This window comes from Amblyraja radiata, chromosome 8 (assembly GCF_010909765.2).
Source record: "Amblyraja radiata isolate CabotCenter1 chromosome 8, sAmbRad1.1.pri, whole genome shotgun sequence".
Lineage (NCBI taxonomy): Eukaryota > Metazoa > Chordata > Chondrichthyes > Rajiformes > Rajidae > Amblyraja > Amblyraja radiata.
Window position 1 is genome coordinate 46460844 of NC_045963.1, and position 23741 is coordinate 46484584.

Consider the following 23741-nt stretch of genomic DNA (forward strand, 5'->3'; position numbering starts at 1 on the left):
ATCGAGTTACACGCCTGCTCTCTTGCCTGTGAGGGTGTCATTTTTCATTCCGTCCTCGCCTGCAAATTGAATAATTCCTGCTTTTGTCAGCTGGGAGAGGGGGAGTGGAGTGAAGCCGTCGCACCTGTTCCTCCTTGGGACGTTCTCATTGTCGTGTTAAAATCGATACAGGCAGATCTTTAACACTGTTGTAACCATGTACGGGATACAGTTGTAGGCAAGTCCTCACTGAATACTGAACATGGAAAGATAGGCTGAGATATAGCAGAGGAACATGAAATACTCAGTGTCTCATGGCACAGAAACAGGCCCTTCAGCCCAACTCGACCATGCCAACCAAGATGCCCCATCTGCACAAGGCCCACCTGCCTGCATTTACCCCATATCCCTCTAAACCTTTCCTATCCATGTACTTTAAGACTTTAGAGATACATTCCACCTTTGGTCCACCGAGTCACCACGGACCAGCAAGCACCCCGGACACTAGCACTTTCCTACACCCTGGGGACAATTTATCACTTTACTGAACCCAATTATTCTACAAACCTGTGCATCATTGGAGTATGGGAGGAAACCGGAGCATGAACTTCGTAGAGACAGCACCCGTGGTCAGGATCAAACCTGGGTCTCTGGCGCTGTGAGACAGTAATTCTACCGCTGCGCAATTGTGCCACTTAAACAACTAAGTATGAGACGGGGTTGGAGAACACGAACTTCATAGAAACACACAGTGTCGTCTGTCCATTCTCTCCAGAGTTTCTGCCTGACCCACTGAGTTCCTCCAACACTTTTTTTAAGTTTCCGTTGGCTCTTGAAGGATCTTCAGATAACAGCTCTGTAATACGAGTGGGAATCATCGACAGTGTTTTTGGTGTTAATCGCAACATTGTAGAGGGGATAGAACAAGTTTTTCACCTATTGTTTAGATACATTAGGGTGAAACGTCACCCTCGCATTATGGTATAATATATCCTTTCTGTTGCTAAGAACAAAACAGTAATGTGGTTCACTGTTGGATGGAGACCAGCTCTTCTGTAGTCAACAGACAGCAGCCAGTCCTTGCTGGATGTGACCAGGAGCAGTTCAGACACTGTGCTACAATGTCATTAAGTTGGAAAGAGCACATAAGTGATTCACCAAGTCATCTTGAGAGCTTGAGTTACAGGGAGAAGTTGTATGGGCTGGGACTTTTTTCTTTGGAGAGTAGGAGGCTGAGGGGTGACCTTATTGAGGTGTGCAAGATCGTGAGGGGGCATGGATAAAGTGAACACTCTTTCCCAGGGTACAGGATTCTAAAACTAAAAGGCACAGGCCTAAAGTGAGAGGAGATATATTTACAAGGGACCTCAGGGGCAACTTTTTCACTCCAAAGGTAGTCCGTATCTGGAATAAGCTGCCAGAGGAAGCTATAGAACTGGATACATTTGCAATTTTCAAAAGACATTTGAATAGATGTATGGATAGCAAGGGTTTAGAGGGATTTGGGCCGAATACAAGCAAATCGGACTAGCCCAGCATGCCAACTTGGTCAGCATGGATATGTCGGGCTGAGAGGCCTTTTCAGAGGTGTACAGCTCTACGACTCAAAGGTGTTTAATATCAAATTTCCAATTATTTAAAGACAAAAATGATGCTTCTCGTGCATCGTAGTTCTCTGCTGATTGGTCTTACTTCTCCTCGTCTAGAATGAAGAGTACACGACTGAGATCGCTCAACTCAACGCCAAAACCCTGCAGCTGACTAACCAGAACTCCCAGTGGTATGTGAGGGTGGAGACCAGTCAGAGCACCGTACAGCTGCTCAACGAGAGGCTGGCAGAACTGGGGCAGCAGAAGGAGGAGATGGCCAGAGTGTGCAGGCAGCTGCAAGAGGCCTGCAGCAACTCTGAAAAGGAACATTTCCAGCAGCAGTCCACGTGGGAACGGGAGAGGGGCCTCGTGCAAAAAGAATTGCAGGAGTCTCAGGAGAAGGTGAGGCATCTCTCCTCCTCTCGCCCTTGCGTTAGTTCACCAGGCAACTAATGATATTTAGTTTAGTTTATTGTCACGTGTACCGAGCGAGGTACAGTGAAAAGCTTTTTTGTTGAGTGCTGTCCAGTCAGCAGAAAGACTATACATGATTCCAATCAAGCAGTCCACAGTGTACATATACAGGATGAAGGGAATAACATTTAACGCAGGGTAAAGTCGATTAGAAATAGTCAGATTGCAGGTTAGGACCAATCCCTTGTTGGTGATAGGATGGTTCAGTTGCCTGATAACAGCTGGGAAGAAACTGTCCCTGAATCTGGAGGTGTGTGTTTTCACACTTCTGTACCTCTTGCCTAATGGGGGAGGGGAGAAGAGGACGTGACCGGGGCGAGACTGGTCCTTGATTATGATGCTGGCCTTGCCGAGACAGCATGAGGTATAAATGGAGTCAATAGAAGGGTGTTTGGTTTGTGTGACGGTCCTCATCCACAATCCTCTGCAATTTTTTGCTGTCTTGAATGGAGCTGTTCCCAAACCATGGTATGATGCATCCCGATAAAATGCTTTCTACGGCGCATCTGTAGACGTTGGTGAGAGTGGTTGGGGATATGCCGAATTTCTAAGCCTTCTAAAGGAGTAGAGGTGTTGGTGTGGGCCAATGCTTCAATATGGCTGGTACAAGACAAGTTATTAGTTATAATTACTCCTAAGAACTTGACGTTTTCAACCATCTCTACTTTGGCGCTGTCAATACATACCAGGGTATGTGTACCACTTTGTTTTCTGGAGTCAATCACAATGTCCTTTGATGATATTAAACCTGCCAGTACTTTTCTTTGCATCTTAAACAGTGGTGTGGGCAGAACACTGCGGAGTTGGGAATCATAAAATTCTAGGATTTAATTTGCAAATGTCCTATGTTTAGATACAGAACCTGGAATTGAGTCTGGAGAGTTTGAAGCTGGAACTCCTGAAAAAGCAACAGGATAACTTCTCCCTGGAGCAGGAGGTGGGATCAGTCACAAATGACAAGGTAATGTGAACGCTTGTGACTAAGCGCAAATGCCGCAAGTTTGTTTTAGTTTATTATTGTCACGTGTACTGTGGTACAGTGAAAAGCTTTTTGTTGCGTGCTATCCAATTAGCAGAAAGACTATACATGATTACACTCAAGCCGTCCACAGTGTGCAGATACAGGATGAAGGGAATAATTTTCAGTGCAAGACAAGGTCCAGTAAAGTCTCCAACCAGGTAGACGGTAGGTCAGGACCGCTGTCTAGTTGGTGATAGGATGGTTCAGTTGCCTGATAACAGTTGGGAAGAATCTGTCCCTAAATCTGGAGGTCTGCGTTTTCACACTATTATACCTCTTGACCAATGGGAGAGGGGAGAAGAGGGAGTGACCGGGGTGAGACTGGTCTTTGATTATGATGGTGGCCTTGCCAAGGCAATGTGGTGTAGATGGAGTCAATAGGAGGGAGTTGGTTTACATGATGGTTAGAGCTGCATCCACAACTGGATTGCTTTGCGTAGACGATTGTTGAGACCTCTGCAACTTTTGATACCTTGGTATTGGTTTATCATTGATAGGTGTACTGAGATACAGTGAAAAATATTTTGTTTGCTTGCTATCCCTTCAAATCATACTGCACATGAGTATAATTATATGTTTTTATTCCGATTACTATGTAAGGTGTCCTTGAGATGTCTGAAAGGCGCCCATTAAATAAAATTTATTATTATTATTATTATTATTATAATCAAGCCAAACACGTACAGCAGGTCGTGCATACAGAAAAATACCAGATTGCAGAATATAGAGTTGCAGCATTATGGTGTTACAGTTACAGAGAAAAAGTTCACGTCTGTGTACAGTTCTGGTCGCCCCAGTACAGGAAACAACACGTAGATAGTGGTAAAGAAGGCAGACACAAAATGCTGGAGTAACTCAGCGGGTGAGGCAGCATCAATGGAGAGAAAGAATTGGCGATGTTTCGGATCGAGACCCTTCTTCAGACTGATAAACATGGTAAAGAAGGTATATGGTATGCCTGCCTTCAACAGTCGAGGCATTGAGTAAACGTCAGGAAGTCATGTTGCTGCTTTTATAAAAGTTTGGTTAGGCTGCATTTGGAATATTGTGTGCAGTTCTGGTCACCCCATTACACGTAACGTGGAGACTTTGGAGAGCGTGCAGAAGAGGTTTACCAGAATTAAGCCTGGATTAGGGGGTATTAGCTACTGGGAGAGGTTGGATAGACTTGGATTGGAACGGCAGCAGTTGAGGGGGAGACCCCTCAAGTTCTCCCCGGAGAAGTTCTTTTAGCTTGTGTCTTGATGTACTTTTTTTAGCTCAATAATAGGGAATTGGCATGAGTGTGGAATATCGAGGTATGTTCTCCATGGTGGAAGCTTTTGGTACACTGGGCTCGGTTTCCATCATTGACCAACATCTGCAGTATGGATTTTGTACATTCTCCCTGTGACCACGTGACTTTTCCCTGGGTGTCCTGGTTTCCTCTCACATTCCAAAGACGTACCAACTTGTAGGTTCATTTGGCTTTGGTAAAAATTGTAAATTGTCCTTAGGGTGTAGGATAGTGTTAGTGTACGGGGTTGGTGCAGACTCGTTGGGCCAGATGGCCTGTTTCCGCACTGTATCTCCAAACTTAACGAAAGCATTCTCCAGCGTGTTCCATGCAAAGCCAAAATCCCAAGCAACTCAGCAGCTCCCACCACGCTGTTGCACACTGCAGAACCAGGAATCGCTACCAAGGAAGCCACACTCAGGGTCAGACAGCACAGCAACAGGCTCTTCAGCCGCCTCTGCTAACACTGCCACCCACAACCACCGCAATCCGTCGCCTCCAGCAGCTGCTCCCGTGCACTGTGTCCCGCTTCCTGAGCCGAATGTGGAACTTTATGGCACTTTCCGAGGGTGTGGGAGGTGAGTTCACGGACCGTTCCCCTTCATCTTCCACCGCCACTATCTCTGTTCCATCATCAGCGGTGACAAGTGGCTCCAAACACAATCCTCGTTTCGCAGTAGAAGGTCTACCACTATAGTAGCCAATCTAATATACTTAAAGTGAATTTGGTTGTAGTTTTTAAAAGAACGCAAGTTCCTATACGTAATTAAAATCCCACACATGCATTGATGATATATTGTGAATGTGATTTTTACAGGTCACCCAAGTACAGAAACTGGGAACTGAACTAGAGTGGATAAAACAGGAATATCAGACTTTACAAAATAAACACGTGCAGTTGGAGTCCAGCTTGATGGAGTCTCAGGAACAGGTACTTCTCTGATGTTGGAAGCAAACAGCTGGAGGACCAGGATGGTGGGGGCTTGGGAGTTGTTATTTGAAATTGGAGAATTGACCGTTCATAATAAGGGTTTTAAGCTAACCAAGCGTAATATGAGGCGCTGTTCCTCCAGTTTGCATGTGGCCTCACTCTGGCAATGGAGGAGGCTCAGGACAGAAAGGTCAGAATGGGAAGGGGAGCTAAAATGATTAGCAACCGGGAGATCCACACTTGGTCTCACTAATTTAAAGGAGGCCACAATTGGAACACAGAATGCAGTGGGTGGTTAGAGGTATGTGAACTTCTGTTTCACCTGGAAAGACTGCTTTGGGTCCCTGGATGGAGGTGATATAGGGACAGGTATTGCATCTTCTGTAGTTGAAGGGGAGAGGGTGGTTTGGGTAGGAAGGGATGATTGAACAAAGGAGCCTGCGGAGGAAGCGGTCTCTGCGTAAGCTGGAAAGTGGTGGAGATGATTAAAAAAAGGTCAGAGGATGATGTGGAGGTTGATGAGGCGAAAAGCATGGCCAGGGAAACTATCCTTGTTCTATCTGGGGGAAGGGGTAGAGAGCAGAACTATGCGATACAGAGGACACGCTGATGAGATCCATCTATGACAGCAGGTGGAAATATTTATTAAAGAACAAGGACGTCTCAGATGTCCTAGAATGGAAAGCCTCTTCTTGGGAGCAGATAAGGCAGAGACAGAGAATTTGGGAGTAGGGATAGCGTCTTTGCAATAGGCAGGGTGAGAAGATGAGTAGTCACCATGGTGATTTGGGCATGTGATGTTTTAAAATAAAAAATATAAAAGGATTTAATCTTTATTTTTGGTCCAGTCAACCTATTGTTCAACATATGCAGGTTTCCCAGTCAAATTAAAGCCCCAATAGGAATTTTGTTTTATATGTTCAAAGTATAGTCAAGAGTGTTTTAATGTCATATGTCCCAGATAGGACAATATATAAAATTAGGAGAGGCATAGATAGGGTAGACAGTCAGAACCTTTATCCCAGGGTGGAAATGTCAGAACCGACCGACTTTCAAGTACCAATTACTGACTCCTGGAGAATGTAAATAAAACAATTACATTCTGTTTCAGAAGGAGCTTTAAGGTGAGAGGGGCAAAGTGTAAAGGAGAGGTGTTGTGCAACTTTGTTTTACACAGTAAGTTGTTATCCCGAGTTATACTGTGACAGTTGTCGTTCTATGTTCACAGCTGTCGGACGCCAACAACAAATTAATGCAAGCCCAGTCTCAGCACTTGCAGGAGATACGGGAGTTGCAGGAGCAAGTTAACAATGGTGTGCCCAAAATCCAACTGGCACAATTTCAAATGACGATGGCAGAGGGGGAGCATAGAGCGCGGCGACTGCAGGAAGAGTTGCGTATCCAGCGAGAGGAGGCCAATGGCTTGTTGTGCGCACAGCAGGTAAACCAACAAGTTGCACTGCCCGACAGGTGTGGGTCTTAATTCGACCAGTTTGCATGTTAATGGCTATCTGTGAATTTATGTGTTTGCATTTGCAGGCCTATAAAGCTGCAAAAGTAAGAATTTAGAAACCAAGAACTGCACATGCTGGTTATAACAAAGATAGACACAAAGTGTTGGAGTAACTCAGTGAGTCAGGCAGCATCTCTGGGGAATATGGATGGGTGACTTTTCAGGTCTGGACTCTTCTTCAGAATTTACCCTGGACACTCCTTCTCCCACCAAGCAAGAGATGCAGAAGTGTGAAAACCAGTTTCAGGCACAGTTGCTTCCTAGCTGTTATCAGGCAACTGTACCGTCCTATCACCAACTAGAGCAGTCTTGATCTCATTGGAGACTCTCGGACTATCTTTAATTGAACTTTTCAGGACTTCACCTCTCACTAAGTTATTCCCTTTATCCTGTATCTGTACACTGTGGTCGACTTGAATGTAATCATGTAGTCTTTCCGTGGACTGGATAGCATGCAATAAAAAAAGCTTTTCATTGTACCTTGGTACACGACAATAAACTAAACTAACTTCATGGTTCCATTGTCAGTACATATGACAATTAAACACTCTCGACACCAAAATAACTTCTGAATGTTTCACCTACCTTTTAACACTTATTAAAAATCTGCCTTGCAGCTGTCCTGCCACCTTTACATTTTTGTCTGCTGAAGCTCCTGTGAAATTCTTCACGTTAAAGGCACGGTAATCATGCAGGTCAGGACCCTTGTTCATACTGCCGCCACCTCTACCAGCTTCCCTTCCTCCTCCTACAATCAGACAGAATGGTCCCGACCCAAAATGTCATCTAGCCATGTCCTCCACAAATGCTACCCGAGCTGCTTGTGTTACTCCAGCACTGTCTTTTTTTTAAATTCAGCACCTGTCAGTGTCCGACCGACTTTCAAGTACCAATTACTAACTCCTGGAGAATGTAAATAAAACAATTACATTCTGTTTCAGAAGGAGTACGAGAGGCTTCTAAAGGGAATGGAAGAGAGGATGGAAGAGGTGGAGCAGAAACTGAAAAGTGTACGAATGATGCTGGAGGAGAAAATGAACCAGCTGAAGGAACAGGTGAGTGTTTGGGACGGGTGTAAATATAGGAGCAATCACAGGCTCTGGCCAGCCAGCAGCTCTGCACCACCTAAGATGCGTGAAATAAATTAACTCAGATAAAGCACATCTTTACTTTCCGCTGTGAGGTGAATCATCATTTATGTGACCAAAAAGACCTATTGATAATTTGTACTTGTAAAGAAATGATTTGCTTCTTGCCTGCAGTTTGCCAAGAATGCCAAGTCTGACCTGTTGCTGAAGGACCTATATGTGGAGAATGCTCAGCTGATGAAAGCACTACAGATTACAGAGCAGCGGCAGAAAGGTGCAGAGAAGAAGAACTACTTGCTGGATGAAAAGATTGCAGCTTTGAACAGCCTGCTGAGGAAGATTGCTCCAGCCTCACTCTGAGTGTTCCAGCCCCAACAGCATAGAATTAGAGCTGTACGGCAGGGAACAGGCCCATCAGCCCACCTTGTCCATGCTGGCACATGGACATACTGGGCTAGTCCCATTTGCCTGCATTTGGCCCACATCAATCAATGGTACTTTATTGCCACAGGTACCTAGGTACGGTGACATTCCAATTTTGGCATATGAATCAGTAAAAATCTTACTATGTGCAGGCACAATCATACTGGAATGCAAGAGTGTAGGAATAGATTACTCTGAGGCTGTACACAAGAGTCGCCATGTTTCTGGTGCCATCCAGTAACCTTCAAGGTCACAGTTGTTGACAAATGTAGAGTCTTAACTTGGCCTTAAAGGGCTGTTGTCCTGGTGGCGGCACTAGGTTACGGGGGGGTCAGCCTGGCCAGGTTGTCTATGTCCTCCTCCGTTGCTCTGGGCCGTGCCTCGGCCTCTGGGAGCAGCACCGATCCAATCGAACCTCAGGTCACTCCACATCACTCCGAAACTGTGCCCCGGGCGCCTACCGCAGCCAACCACGGATACCCCAGAGCAAGAGCACAGGAGGCAAGCTCACAGGCACCATTCCTTTCCTCCATCTAACACTTCCTGTCCAAACGTCGTAATTATATCCGGTTCTATAGCTTCCCCCGACAGCTCATTCCAGATGCAGACCAACTTGGTCAGCATGGACAAGGTGGGCCGAAGGGCCTGTATCGGTGCTGTACAGCACTACAACCCAATTCAGTATTTTCCAATATCAACAGGGAACACAAGTCCTTAAAATATATTTGTGAACCTCATGTCACTGTCCCCAGCGCAGAAACCCCCCAGGTTGGATGCAAGCTGAAGAAGATCCCTCTTCTGCTGCCATTTTAAACTTTAATGCAGTTATTCTCTGGAAAATAACATTGCAGAACTTAATTACTTCTCTCAATGTCACTGCAAATTGAACAGTTATGTAACAGGTACAATTGTGCAGTTATTTGTAGATGCCAATTCTGTTGTACAGAAATGTTTGTGATTTTCAGACATTTTATAAAATTCCAAGAATGTAAACTATTTAAAATTATTTGGATTAAAATGTACTGTTTATTTAAAGCTATAATATGATCTGCTGACCTTGTGTATAGATGCAGGCTGTTCCAGTTAAGAGATTGTAGTCCAATCTCTGGTCACACTCTACATTCAGCTGCAGCTAATAAGCATCATGCACCCAGGACACGTAAATACTGAAATGGTGCCACTGATGAAATGGGAAAATATGCAATTAACGACATGATCTATAACACGGCAACGCTGCACAGTGGGATCTTGGGGTCCAAGTCCATAAATCCTTGAAAGTAACAACACAATAAAGATGGCATATAGTATACTTGCCTTCATTGGTCAGGCCATATTTGGAGTACTGCATGCAGTTCTCTTCACCCTTTAACAAGAAGGATGTGGAGGCTTTGGAGAGGGTGCAGAGGTGATTTACCAGCATGGTGCCAGGTTAGGGGGTATTACCTACAGGGAGAGGTTGGCCAGACTTGGATTGTTTTCTCTGGAACACCAGAGGTTGCAGGGAAACCAGAGAGAAGTATATAAATGGAGAGGATCGACAGCGAGAATCTTTTTCCCCCAGGATGGAAGACAGACTTGGATTGGTACATGGTAATGGATTATGTGCAGGCAAATAAGAGTTGGGTTTGGCATCATGTTTGGTACAGACATTGTGGGTCAAAAGGCTTGTTCTTGTGCTGCAGGTTCCATTTAAATCTGTGGCCCCAACCTGCCATCTAGAATCACTGAGACAAGACGGACAGAAATGTTAACAGATTTACATTTCCTTGTGAGGGGAAAAGGGGGGGGGGGGGGGGGGCTATGATGAAACACTACAAAGGCCTTTGATCCTAGCTGAATATTTTAATAAGGCAAGGCAATACAAGCCAAAGCAACGTTGAACAGTCTAGTGGCACGCGGTCTTCCAGCTTATGTTCTCAGGATAACACGTGTTCCAGGATTCCATGACGGATTAACTGTTCACACTTCCACCTGGGCATAAAGTGCTGGGGAAAAAGCAAACGAATTCTTAGTATTTTAAACATTGGCTGGAACAAGGAAAGTATACTGGAGACACGAGGAACTGCAGATGCTGGAATCCCGAGGGAAGTAAAATGTGGCTATACATGAGCCATACCCCTGGATATCCTCTGGAGAACACTTTGGATCTTAACTCACAGTACAGCACGAGAGAAAGATGACCGCTCATCTCCAACAAGAATAACAGAGGTAGACATTGAAGGATCTTCAATTTATAAAATCAGGATTTTGGAACAAGCTAACAAAAAAATTCCTAGTTGAGGGTCATTCGAAGGAAACTGAGTCTAAAGATATCATAAAGGCGGGATAGAATGTGGAGTTAAAACTGGTGGAGCAACTCAGTGGGACAGGCAGGAATGGTAGAGGGAATGGATAAGAGAGGCTAAAGGTCTATATCCTTCAGATTGACCGAGTCTGAAGAAGGGTCCCAACTCAAAACATCGTCTATCCATGCCCTCCTCCTATGCTGCCTGACCCCCCAAGTTCCTTCAGTACTTTGCTCAAGATTTGGCCCAAATCCTTCTAAACAGACCAAAGGGTTTGTTTCTGTGCTGAATGGCTATAATTCCAGCATCAGCAAACTCTTGTGCCTCCAAGATAGAATGTGGAGTCGTATAACTGTAGACAACTGCACCAAAACATGTGGTTTATGGCTTGTGTTTCAATGCAGTCACTTTTGACAGCAGCAGGTTGTCTGGGGACACCTCTATCCGCGTTTCACGGGTCAGCCGCAGGCTTTGAGCAGCTGATTCTGTCTTGCGGCAGGTGGAAACCAAATTTATCTTCAAGGCTTTTGATGAGGCTTCACATGACAAGGAGGTGGAATTTTAAAAAAAATGAAAAAGCCCATGGGATCCAAGGTCGAGTGACACAATTGATGTCAGGAAACAAACAAACTGCAGATCCACATCACATGCATGTTTAAAAAATGATGAGGGTTTCTACTTCCACTGCCCTCTCAGCCAGCAAGTTCCAGATCTTTTCACCGTGGGGTTGAAAAACATTTTCACAGGTCCGATCTAAATTCTTCTGTCAATTATTTTTATGTAAATGATTCCTGGAAAGAATGCAAAGATTCAAGAGAATGTTGCCCGTACTCGAGGACCGGAGCTGTGGAGAGGTTGGGCAGACTAGGACTTTATTTCTTGGAGGATGAGGGGTAACCTTTTAGAGGTGTACAAGATCATGAGGGGAATCGATAGGATGAAAGCACCGTCTTTTACCCAGCATTGGAGAATCAAGAACTTGAGTGCACGGGTTTAAGGTGAGAGGAGAAAGATTTAATAGGAACCTGAGGAGAGGTGGTGGGTATGTGGAACAAGCTGCCAGAGGAGGTAGTTGAGGCAGGTACTGTTTCATTTAACTCTTACCTGGCTGTTTTTCTTCAGGAGGACTGTTGTACCATCATCGATCTCAAACTCACCATAATCTTTCAAACACCGCACCTACAGAAAATAAATATTTTTTGACATTACACATCTTGGTTTTCAGGCGATAACTCTCAGACACCTCCTCCTACTTATCCTTGGACCATGATCCCACAGACAAGCACCAGGCCTGCATCTCACACACCATTTCTGATTTCATCACTTCTGGCTGTCTGCCTTCCACAGCCTCCAACCTCATCGTTTCCCAGCCCCGCATAGCTGGGTTTTACCGTTTCCGCAAAATCCATCAACTGCCCTGGCAGATCCATTGTTTCTGCCTGCTCACATCCCATGGAAATAATTTCCACATACTTCGACTCCATCCTATCCTCCCCTTTCCAATCTCTCCTGACCTATGTCCAAGATACCTCACATGCTCTTCTTCTCTTCAATGACTTCTGCTTTCTGAGCCCCCACTTCCTCATCTTTACTATGGACCTTCAGTCACCTGCACCTCCATCCCCCACCAGGAAGGCCTTAAAGCCTTCAGTTTTATTCCTTGACCGCAGAACCATCCAATTTCTCTCTACTAACACTACTCCACCTAGCAGAGTTGGTCCTCACCCTCAAAAACTCCTCCCACTTCCTCCAAGACCAAGCCGTAGCTATGTACACTCGCATGGGCCCCAGCTATGCCTGCCTCTTTGTAAGGTACATTGAACAATCCTTGTTCCAGGCATATACTGGCCCTATCCCCAAACCCTATCACATTAACATTGATGACTGCATCGGTGCTACCTCCTGCACCCAAACAGAACTCATGGACTTCATCAACTTCACCACCAATTTTCATCCTACACTCAAATTCACTTTAAACATCTCCAACACCTCCCTCTCCTTTCTTGATCTCAGTCTCCATCACAGGAAATAGACAATTGACTGACGTCTATTACAAACCCACTGACTCCCACAACTATCTCGACTACACTTCTTCCTGCAAAGGCTCGATCCCCTACTCCCAATTCCTCCGTTTACATCGCATCTGTGCCCAAGATGAGGTGTTCCATACTCGAACATCCGAGATGCTCTTATTCTGTGGGGTTCCCCTCGCCCACCATAGATGATTACCTCACTTGTCTCCTCGGTACCCCGCAGACTCGGCCCTTGCCCCCCCCCTCCCCTTATTCGCAACAGAGACAGAGTTCCCCTCATCCTTAACTTCCACCCCATCAGCCGTTGCATACAACACATAATCCTCCGAAATTTCCACCATCTCCAACGGGATCCCACCACCAGCCACATCCCCACCCCTTTCCGCCTTTCGCAGAGACTGTTCCCTCCGCAACTCCCTAGTTAACTCATACCTTCCCACCCAAACCACCCCTCCCCAGGTGAAAGAGTTATTAATTGATTGTTGTCATATTTAAGCTTTCCTGTTGTAAAAGGCCAATTGTAATGCATGATGGGATTTGGACAACTTCCATTGTGACAAGGTTTTTTTAAACTTAAGGTGAAAAGTTCGCAGCTCTCTTGCAAGATTTTTTATGTAAGTTGAAGAGTTTTTCTGCACGTATATAAACTCGCGTTTTCTGGTATGTCTTTGTGTATGCTGCTGGAGATTCAGACGTGAGAAACTGTTGCCTCCGAGTCGCTCAGTTCACACCCGTCAGGCGTTAAATTAAAGCTTTGTATGGTCTTAAGAATTTGTACTTTGTCTATCCTTTAAGTGAACTTTTTCACAGGTACCTTCCACTGCAACACCTGTTGCTATACCTCCTCCCTCGACTCTGTCCAGGGACCCCGACAATCCTTTCAAGTTAGGCAGAGGTTCACTTGCACTACCTCCAACCTCATCTTCTGTATTTGTCGTTCAAGATATGGACTCTTATACATCGGTGAGACCAAACGCAGACTGGGCGATCGTTTCGCAGAACATCTTCTCTCAGCCTGCCTGAACCACCTTGATCTCCCGGTTGCTGGACACTTTAATTCTCCTTCCCATTCCTACACAGACCTATGTCACCTATTCCTTTTCTCCAGTGATAATGCCTGACACGCTGAGTTACTCCAGCATTTTGGTCCATCTTCGGTGTAGACCAGCATCTGCAGTTACTTCCACACAGGTAATAGGTGGAAACAGTGTTTTTGATAAGCAGATGGTTGGACTAAAGGCCAGAGATAAAAAAAAGAGTGCTAGCCAAAAAAAATTAAGTTGCAAATTGTGAAGTTAGAGGAAGGAATGCAATTGGAAGGGGAGGTAAGAAATGAGCGCAAGTTCAGTTGGGACTCAGGGGAGGGGGAAAGAAAGGGGAATTATGTGGGAGGGGAAGGGAAAGGCGGAGGGTTATGTAGTTACCTAAAATTGGAGAATTCAATGCTCATTCTATTTGGTTGTAAGCTATCCAAGCTAAATATGAGGTGTTTCTCCTCCAGTATGTGTGGCCTCACTCTGGCAATGTAGGAGGCCCAAGCCAAACTTCTATACCCAACATTCTGACTGATGAATGCTAATGAGCCAAAAGATGTCTTGACTACATTATCTACCCGAGTCAGAGAAGGGTCTCAACCCGAAACGTCACCCATTCCTTCTCTCCAGAGATGCTGCCTGTCCTGCTGAGTTAGTTCAGCTTTGTGTCTATCTTCTGTTTAAACCAGCATCTGCAGTTCCTTCTTACACAAATCTAAATTGAGGAAATAGATACAAAACAACAAGGGTGGCATATGGAAAAGTGACAAAAATTTGCTGGAAGGCTTGAGGATTTTAAAGACCTGATCAGCAAAGAGAATTCTTCAATTAAGTCATAATGCTGGGGTAAATGGGCTTGAAGGAGATGATTGCGCAAAAAAATCGTCTAGGTTTATTGTTGTCATGCGTACCTGGGTACAATGAAAACCTTTGTTTTGCATGCTATCCAAACATGAATGAGCTGCCAGGGGAGGAAGTTGAGGCAGGTACAATAACAACACTTGGGACAGGTACATGGATAAAAAAAGGTTCAGAGGGATATGGGTCAAACGCAGGCGAATGGGGCCTGTTTGTGCTGTATGACTGAAATTTTCAGTCACCGCCTTATTTTGGCACAAAACGTAGGTAGCTTTCAAGTAAACTTCTTCAAGAACCCAATGAACCAACTTCCTTGCAAACATCCACAAAGTCTCAGATGTTACACGTGGAGTACAAAACTTACCTCAATGAATAGACTTTTTGGTGGTTTCATATCTTGAGTTATATCCAACCCTTCATCTCCTCCGATGGCTCTCATATAAGTGGCCAGTGACTTTTTATACTGATTGAACCACTCTGTCTGTGGGGAAGAAGCAACCAAACACAATTAAAAAAAGTATTACTAAAATAGATAGTGTGAAAACTGGCCATCAGCCCACACAAGTTCTATCCGACACACTAGGGATAATTTTTACAGAGGCCAATTAACCTACAAACCTGCACGTCTTTGGAATGTGGAAGGAAACCGGAGAAAACCCATGTTGTCATAAGGAGAATGTGCAATCTCTGCACAGACAACACCCATAGTCAGGATCAAATCTGGGTATTTGGCACTGTGAGACAGCAACTACCACTGCGGCACCCTAATTGCTGGCTATTAGGCGGCCCAATTTTGATTGGTCAGTGTTGTAACCAACAAAAGGGGATAGCATTAACACAGAGCATTAAAGGACACAAAAAACATTTGCATATCAGAGTTTGGAACTGGTTGGTCACAATAATTAAAAAGGCTAAATATATAACATGGGGAAATATATAGCAAGGTCTCAGGATAAGAACAGGGAATTGGACCCAAGGATATATAGCAGGCACAGCTCAAGCTGGCTACATCCGTACTCTCATTTCTACAGTTCTATGAAACTGCAATTAAATGAACCTTTAGCATATTAAAGGGATCCAAAAGGGTAGTACACAGGATGGGCCTGAGAGCCTTTAGGTTGTCCAAAAACAATTTACCTCTTCAGGAGCAAAATGGAACCGGATTTCTGATGGCAGGACACTTCCATATTCCCACCTCAAGGATCGAATCCGTAGCATACGGTCATACCTGCCAAAGAGAAGCCCTTTGATCACTTTTCCCCAACGCAAATTATTTCCTTTAGAAGGCACAGGTATTGTAATAGTTTTCCCAAATGTAAGAACATGTATTATCTAAATGGAGAAAACCTGCAGACAAGGGGTGTACATGTTATCCAGGTGTTCTGATCCATGAATCTCAGGGCAGGCAGGGAGAGCAATTGTTTCAGAAGCCAAATGCATTTTGGTTTTTATGGCAAAGTGTTGGAGTTTAGAAATAGTAAAATATTATTACAGTTGAACATCTGAAGTACAGTTATGACTGTCTTTATGGCAGAATATACTGGGATTGGAGAAAGTCTAAAAGAGATTCACAAGGCTAATTCATGGGATGAAGGGACTGAATTATCAGGAGCAGTTAAATACGTTTATTTTAAATTCTAAAGAATATAAATGTATAAGGGGTATCTTATAATCGATACAAGATCCTTAGGACAGAGTTGATATCAAGATGTTTCTACCAGTGGGAGAAGCTCGAATGAGAGGACACTGTTGCAAGATTTGGGGCGGTCAATTTAGACCTGGTGCTTCGGGACAACTTCTTGCAGAGGGTGGAGAGTATCTGGAGTTGTCTACCCCAGAGGACCATGGAGACTAATCACTGTGGGTATATTAAGAGAAGCCTACCCTGCTTATCTTTTCTTGTATCCTTATGAATTAGTAATGGATATTTATAGCAACCACCTCATATTTCTGTCACAGTTGCAAAGAGGAAACAAGGATGCAAACTTTGTGGGAAGCGCATAATGTAGATATTCAGTTTAATAATATACTGTCAGTTACAGTGGAAACTCTCATCCAAGTTTTCATTAACCTAGCTGAAGAGTCCACACTCTTAGCAGTGAGGTTAATAACTCAGGGGCATAAATTTACTAAAGGATTAGTTGTGGAATTGTTATGACACAGGAAGCTGCTAATTCACATATCAAAGGTTTTGGAAGATCCTACTTCGAAGCAATATTAAACCACAATAGAACTGCCCGATACAAACCTTGACCTGAATTCCTTTTCCACCACAGATGCTGGTTGACCAGCTGAGTTCCTACAGCAGTTTGTTTTATTGCATTAAAACACTTCCAGCTGAATCACTGCACCTTAAGGGACGCCTATGGTCCAGGCTATACTTGTGTTTCATGATTACACATTGCACTCCACTCTCATGTTGAACTAATCTTGCAGTCAAAACATTAAGATTTCCCAAATCAAACCTTAATTTTACTGTTTCTCCTGTTTTTAAAGCTGTGTACAAATCTCTCCAATACCATCACCAATGCCTCGCTGCTCTCCTGTTCAATATTATGCGGACAAAAAAACTTTTGACATTTACAAGATAAATGTATATTTGTATTGTTTATACTTTAAAAATCACCATTAGAAAATACCCCAGAGAATGCCCACCCACATTACCCGATTTCATTTCATAAAAGAATAGAGTAGGACAATAGAAGAGATAAGTTCATAAATTCCAGGACTTTATGAATGCATCTCTTCTATTTGTCCAACTCTGTATATTTTGTTAAGAAGCGGATTTTGGCGAGTAGATTTAAACGGTTAATAAACCCTTTAAAATCCCAGGATTACTCCGTGCACACGATGTTAGATTATGTCATTAATCTAATCAAGCTGAAGATGGAATAAATTAACATTTGAATTTATTGGCGTGCAACAAGAATGAAGCCAAAGTGGGAAGTATCTGGAAAACAGTAGACAGAAACTAAACAGCAGTAGTGTGTCCAAAAAATTTCCTTAAAATAATAGATCACAAGAGCACTGGAGATTAGAAACCCTATGACTAGAAAGCACAGGGTCCCCGGTATAACTTACACACTGCAACATACAGGTATGCTAAAACGCAGCGTTTGTTCCTCAGCAAGCAGCAGTGACGAAACTTTATCGTTGGGATTAAGTCAGTCTTTTCTTCTGATTTAGCCTCGTTTCTACAAAAATAAAGAATACTACTTTAATAAATGATACTTGATTGTCACATGTACCAAGGGCCCCTAGGTACAGTGAAAAGCTTTATTTTGCATACAACCTGGGCAATACCCAAGTGGAGCCACGTGTTGGCACCGACAATGGTACAAAAGTACTGAACAGTCCTATCCACTGCCTGTCGCCACACGTGGCAGCAGGCCCTCGTCCCCCAACAGTTCCCCATTTGTTGTCAGCACTCCCCAATGTTCACCACTGTCCTCCGCCGTGTCCCCCCATTGCTCTCGCTGGTCCACCTTGCTCTCGCTAAAAACAAAGATTTTACTAACTTCTAGTTCATTGTCATTCTTCTTTGACATTCCCGTTTCCATTCATATATTAACTATATACAACAATGACTATATTTAACAATCATGACTTTTGAAGGACATTGGGTGATATGGTGGCGCAGCCGGGAAGAGCTGCTACCTCACAAGCCAGAGATCCAGGCTGGATCCTGACCCCAGGGCCAGATGTTTGAAGTAAAATGCACTCCTGTCTCAGCACAGTCTATGACTGCAGTAAGAAAGTGGCAACGTCACATGTTGCGCTGTTGCAAGCAGGAATGTGATTGTTTCATTTCAGGACATATGACAATAAAACACTCGTGACTCTCTTGACAGCGGTGACTGCTCATTACCTGACATGGAGTAAAGCCAAGCATTTGATTTTACAGTGAAGCTTCATATTGAATGGTTTGAACAGAACATTGTAACCCACGGAAATAATTGCAAAGCAAACCTCATATACTTAGAGGTTTAATAAGCGAGTTTGGTATTCCGACTGTGCATGCCCTGGTTATGGGTTGCTCGCGATAAACACTCTCGGCAGCCGTGCTGCTACATGGGTGCAGACCTGCGTTTCGTCCGTGGTCGGTGGCGCTGTTGAGTTGCTGCTGGGCCGTCCCCGTCCCCTCCCGATTGTCTCGTCCCTGTCTGGGGGCGGCCGGGGATGTCTGGGGTGGCCCTAGGCTGGCGGGAGTCGGACGGGAGTGGCGGCCCAGGTTTGCGGGGAGGGGAGGCGCTGGCTCCAGCTCAACTCTGCCTGTCCCGCCGGGTTAACAGATGGCCCCGGACTGACAGGACACCAGCCGGGAGCAATGGAGTTGCCTTCTCCTCGTTGGCTGTGTGCCTGGGCCGCCGCAGCGACAGGCTGGTGTCCCGTAGGTCTAGGGCTGTCTGTTGACCCGGCGGGACAGGCAGAGTTGAGCTGGGGCCCAGTGACGGTTCAGCAGTGCTTGCGGCACCAGGGACCCGGGTTCGATTCTGACTGCGGATGAGGCGCAGGTCTGTGTACATGTGGCGACACGGTTGCCGAGTGTTTATCGCGTGTGACCTTTGACAGATCCCATGATTCCTTGCTTTTTTCGGAATACCGAACTCGCTTATTACTTAAACGGTTCACATAATTTCAGAGTGAAAGCTTGGAGAAAATATTAAATAAACTTACACATCGCTTTGGTTCTGTTCGTATAAGGCCTTCATCTCTTCAAGGACTTCTCTGATACCATCCTCCTATAAGAAGCAGATTTTTATTTGAGGTAGCCAGATATTTGTCAATTTATATTTTATTATTATCATGTGTACTAAGGTACAGCAAAAAGCTTTTTGCTGTGTGTTATCAAGTCAAAGAAATAACTACATAATTATAGTCAAGCCGTACACAGGATAACATAGCTAGTGTAAGAAATGTTGTTATGAAATAAAGGTTTAAAAGAGTGGAGCAATCGTAATGTATGCTAGCAGAACCTCTTCTGGGACCAACACGCAAAGAGTTGCCATGCTCAGGTGTCATCTTGCTCAGATATTTACATAATTATCAACTAACTACCACGTGGATATACAAATAATTCACTGCACTGAGAAAGATTGCAGTTGACCCAATGTGCTGGTGCCTTTGTTCCATCCTTTCATGGTATTTGTTACATGGTACTTAGATTTAAAGCTTCTTTCCAATACTTTTTTTAACTTAATATCTTTTTCTATAAGTACTATAACTCATTGAAAAAACGATTGCAAGTAGATTATCTAAGAATGTTACCACCATAAAAATGTGGAAACTGATGAGAAGTGCGTTGAAGAGGAAATCTAATTCAGAAGTGAAGTTTTAAATGATGCCAGGACATCTGGTCCTTCACAATGAGCAGGAATTATTTCCAGTTAGACTAGTGGTTCAGAAAAAAAAAATCTTTCAATTATTTAGCTAATTTCAGGGTGAGATTTTGTCAAGAATAATTTATTTTAAAAGGAGATAGTGGGTATATGAGTGCTATCTCTTTAACAGACTGATCAAATGACTTTTAAAACAAAATAGATACTTTTGAATAAATCATTAAAATTTCAGTGTTAAATGAAACACTGGTCAGAAAATTCTGTCCCAGATCCGGCTAACAGGCTGGTTTTAACATTCAACTAGTAACTAATTAAAACATATGGCAACACAATTATAGAGCAAGTAGAAAAGTTCAGAGGAAGGGACGCTTCAAAAAACTTCATTACACATGATCCTTGTGACTTTTGAACGAGAAACTGAGCCATAATCAAGGATTGGCAAATTCTCTCAATCCAAATTTGACGTACCTCAATTACAACTGCTGTCCATAAAAATTTCAAAACACAAGGATTTCTAAGACGAGAGCTGTCATTTTGTTGGTAACTACAAAGTCAAGTCATCAATTGTTACAACTCGAACGCCCAGGAATGAAAGGGACTACAGAGTGGCCTCCCCACCATCAAAAGGATCGATAGGAGCTTCTTCAAAAAGGCAAGAAACATCAAAGAACCTGGCCACCCTGCCATTTCGCTACCACCATCAGAAAGAAGGTACACGAGTCTGAATACTGTGACCACCAGGTTCATGAACAGCTTCTTCATAACAACCATCAAATTCTTGAGCATTATACAACATTAACCTCAACAATGAACTTCGCTGCACTGTCTTTGGTTGCACTAAGGACTTTGGGAATATTTTTTCCACTAGTATTATGGTTATTAAATTACTGAATTTGTTTATTTTATATTATCTATATATATTACATTTACAGGCTGTAAAGTTGCTGCAAGTAAGAATTTCATTGTCCCGTTGTTACGAGAATTAAACACTCTTGACTCTGGTTATTTGGTATTAGAGAAATTATTACAACTGGCTTAAACATTTTTTCCACAAGGGGGCCTCAATGTTATATCCAGAATTTACAAATCTCTATTATATATTGGACATTACTAGACTACAAAAATGCCTTTATACCACTTACTGGATTTACTGTGAGAAAATATCTAAAGACAAATTCAAACCTCAACATTGACCTGTAATGTCAATGCTTTGCAAACATAGTTAAATGTGGGATAGACACAAAAAGCTGGAGTAGCTCAGCGGGACAGGCAGCATCTATGGAGAGAAGGAATGGGTGATGTTTCAGGTAGAGACCCTTCTTCAGATGTGGGATTCGGGACACAAGGAACAGTACATGCTGGAATTTCAGGCAAAAAACAAGAGCCATGGGGTGTTTAATTACCGACAATGGAACTCTTACAAAGTGCTGGAGGAACTCAGGAAGCATCTGTGGAGGGAATGGGCACACAACATTCCTCCAATGTTTTGGGTTTTTTTTGCTTCAACTTTGGATGTAGTCCGTGGATTACTGCTCTGTAGTGTTTAGAATTATCTTAATCTACATTGATCCAGCAGTTAAACATCTGGAAATCATTCTTCCTTTGCACCCAAAACATCACCCATTCCTTCTCTCCAGAGATTCTGCCTGACCCGCTGAGTTACTCCAGCATTTTGTGTCTATCTTCGGTGAATAGCCTGGTTGTTCACTCACATTGAATGGAGGCAGTTGTCCATCCGTAGCGCGCTGCAGCTCCCGGATCAGCTCCACCACTTTTTCACAAAACATCACTTCCCACCAGAGGTTTTCTCTGCAGGCCTCTCCCTCCCTCACAGACACAAGCGGCCGCTCCCTCCCTCCCTCCCTCACACAGACACAAGCGGCCGCTCCCTCCCTCCCTCCCTCACACAGACACAAGCGTGCCGCTCCCCCGCTCCCTCACAGCAGACCAAAGCGGCCGCTCCCTCCCACAGACAGACACAAGCGGGCGTCCGCTCCCTCCCTCCCTCCCTCACACAGACACAAGGCGGCCGCCTCCCCCGCTTCCCTCACACAGACACAAGCGGCCTCTCCCATCCCTCACACAGACACACAGACACAAGCGGCCGCTCCCTCCCTCCCTCACACAGACACAAGCGGCCGCTCCCTCCCTCCCTCACACAGACACAAGCGGCCGCTCCCTCCCTCACACAGACAGACACAAGCGGCCGCTCCCTCCCTCACACAGACAGACACAAGCGGCCGCTCCCCCGCTCCCTCACACAGACACAAGCGGCCTCTCCCTCCCTCACACGGACACAAGCGGCCTCTCCCTCCCTCCCTCACACACACAGACACAAGCGGCCTCTCCCTCCCTCCCTCACACGGACACAAGCGGCCTCTCCCTCCCTCCCTCACACACACAGACACAAGCGGCCTCTCCCTCCCTCCCTCACACAGACAGACACAAGCGGCCGCTCCCTAACACAAGACACAAGAGGCCGCCATTAAACGAATTCTCCCGCCATTGCCGCTTCCGGCCAATAGGAGCGCACCGTGGACGTCACTTCCCCCGGAAGTCGGCTCCCGCAGCGTGATCCATGTAAACAGTCGACAATGTTCCCCTCAAAGTGTTCCCTGAAGAGGTAAAGACGCGGCTGTGTGACTGCTGTATGTTTATTGTATTAAAGCGTGTGTAGCCAGTGCTGGTGATGACACCTTTTCCCGTTTAGATTCAGGCGTTTAACCCCTTTGCCAAATGTCGCGGGCTCGAGCGCCTGTCACCTCCCAACGGCCGCCCTCGGGCCACGCGCCTGCGTACTGACGCCCGTGCCCAGCGGCGCAGGCGCCAACCTCAGCACCTGTATAGAATCATAGAATCATAGAAAGTAGGTGCGAGAGTAGACCACCAGGTCCGTCGAGCCCGCACCGCCATTCACTCATGGCTGAACACTAAACAGACACACTTACCCACAAACAGTAGACACAAGACACAGAACACAAGACACAGAACACAAGACACTACCCTCCCCTTTATACCGCTATCACCCCTCTCCACCCCAAGAACCGCGTGATCTCCTGTACTGAGCTTTAGGTTTATTATTGTCACCTGTGCAGAGGTACAGTGAAGAGCTTCGTTTTGCATGCTATCCAAACAGAGTAGATAAAGTTCATAGCAAAAGGATTTGAGTATAAGAGCGGGGAGGTTCTACTGCAGTTGTACAGGGTCTTGGTGAGACCACACCGGAATATTGCGTACAGTTTTGGTCTCCTAATCTGAGGAAAGACATTCTTGTCCATAGAGGGAGTACAGAGAAGGTTCACCAGACTGATTCCTGGGATGGCAGGACTTTCATATGAGGAAAGACTGGATAGAATCAGCTTGTACACGTTGGAATTCAGAAGACTGAGGGGGGATCTTATAGAAACTTACAAAATTCTTAAGGGGTTAGACAGGCTAGATGCAGGAAGATTATTCCCGATGTTGGGGAAGTCCAGAACTAGGGGTCACAGTTTAAGGATAAGAGGGAAGACTTTTAGGACTGAGATGAGGAAATCATTTTTTACACAGAGTGGTGAATCTGTGGAATTCTCTGCCACAGAAGGTAGTTGAGGCCAGTTCATTAGCTATATTTAAGAGAGAGTTAGATGTGGCCCTTGTGGCTAAAGGAATCAGGGGGTATGGAGAGAAGGCGGGGATGGGATACTGAGTTGGATGATCAGCCGTGATCATATCAAATGGCGGTGCAGGCTCGAAGGGCCGAATGGCCTACTCCTGCACCTATTTTCTATGTTTCTATGTAAGAGTTTGAGTTTTGTTTATTGTCACGTGTACTGAGGTACAGTGAAAAGCTTTTGGTGTGTGCTAACCAGTGAGCGAAAAGACAATAGGGGGGTTGCACGTAAGGTCACTGGGTCAT

General features: G+C 44.7%; 3 protein-coding genes across 8 annotated transcripts in view; 2 read left to right on the plus strand and 1 right to left on the minus strand.

The window, feature by feature from the left end:
* ninl (ninein like) overlaps positions 1–9336 on the plus strand; it is a 51863-nt gene extending 42527 nt beyond the window's left edge. The window contains exons 20-26 of one of the 2 annotated variants that reach the window (XM_033025805.1): positions 1686–1970; positions 2896–3003; positions 5157–5270; positions 6499–6711; positions 7725–7838; positions 8046–8349; positions 8380–9336. In XM_033025805.1, the coding sequence (XP_032881696.1) occupies positions 1686–1970; positions 2896–3003; positions 5157–5270; positions 6499–6711; positions 7725–7838; positions 8046–8231 (1020 nt within the window). In that variant the 3' untranslated portion in view covers positions 8232–8349; positions 8380–9336. Of the gene's footprint in view, positions 1–1685; positions 1971–2895; positions 3004–5156; positions 5271–6498; positions 6712–7724; positions 7839–8045; positions 8350–8379 lie in introns of those variants that run through there. The other variant, XM_033025807.1, reaches the window with a different exon arrangement.
* A 780-nt stretch (positions 9337–10116) lies between these two features.
* gins1 (GINS complex subunit 1) lies at positions 10117–22636 on the minus strand. 4 transcript variants are annotated; one of them, XM_033025811.1, is made up of 8 exons: positions 21980–22206; positions 21556–21660; positions 19182–19246; positions 17600–17698; positions 15642–15732; positions 14869–14985; positions 11684–11758; positions 10117–10279 (listed from the first exon to the last, which is right to left on the minus strand). In XM_033025811.1, exons 2-8 carry the CDS (start codon positions 21628–21630, stop codon positions 10211–10213), a joined length of 591 nt encoding a protein of 196 aa, XP_032881702.1. In that variant the 5' UTR covers positions 21631–21660; positions 21980–22206; the 3' UTR covers positions 10117–10210. The 4 variants fall into 4 exon arrangements, with proteins under 4 accessions (XP_032881702.1, XP_032881705.1, XP_032881704.1 ...); XM_033025814.1 differs by having other exon boundaries at positions 21556–21728; positions 21877–21996; XM_033025813.1 differs by having other exon boundaries at positions 21556–21779; positions 21886–21995.
* abhd12 (abhydrolase domain containing 12, lysophospholipase) overlaps positions 22396–23741 on the plus strand; it is a 103148-nt gene continuing 101802 nt past the window's right edge. The window contains exon 1 of one of the 2 annotated variants that reach the window (XM_033025809.1): positions 22396–22466. Coding sequence is in view for 1 of the 2 variants with exons in the window: in XM_033025810.1 (XP_032881701.1) it covers positions 22438–22466 (29 nt within the window). In the remaining variant the exon portion in view is untranslated. The remainder of the gene's footprint in view (positions 22467–23741) is intronic. The other variant, XM_033025810.1, reaches the window with a different exon arrangement.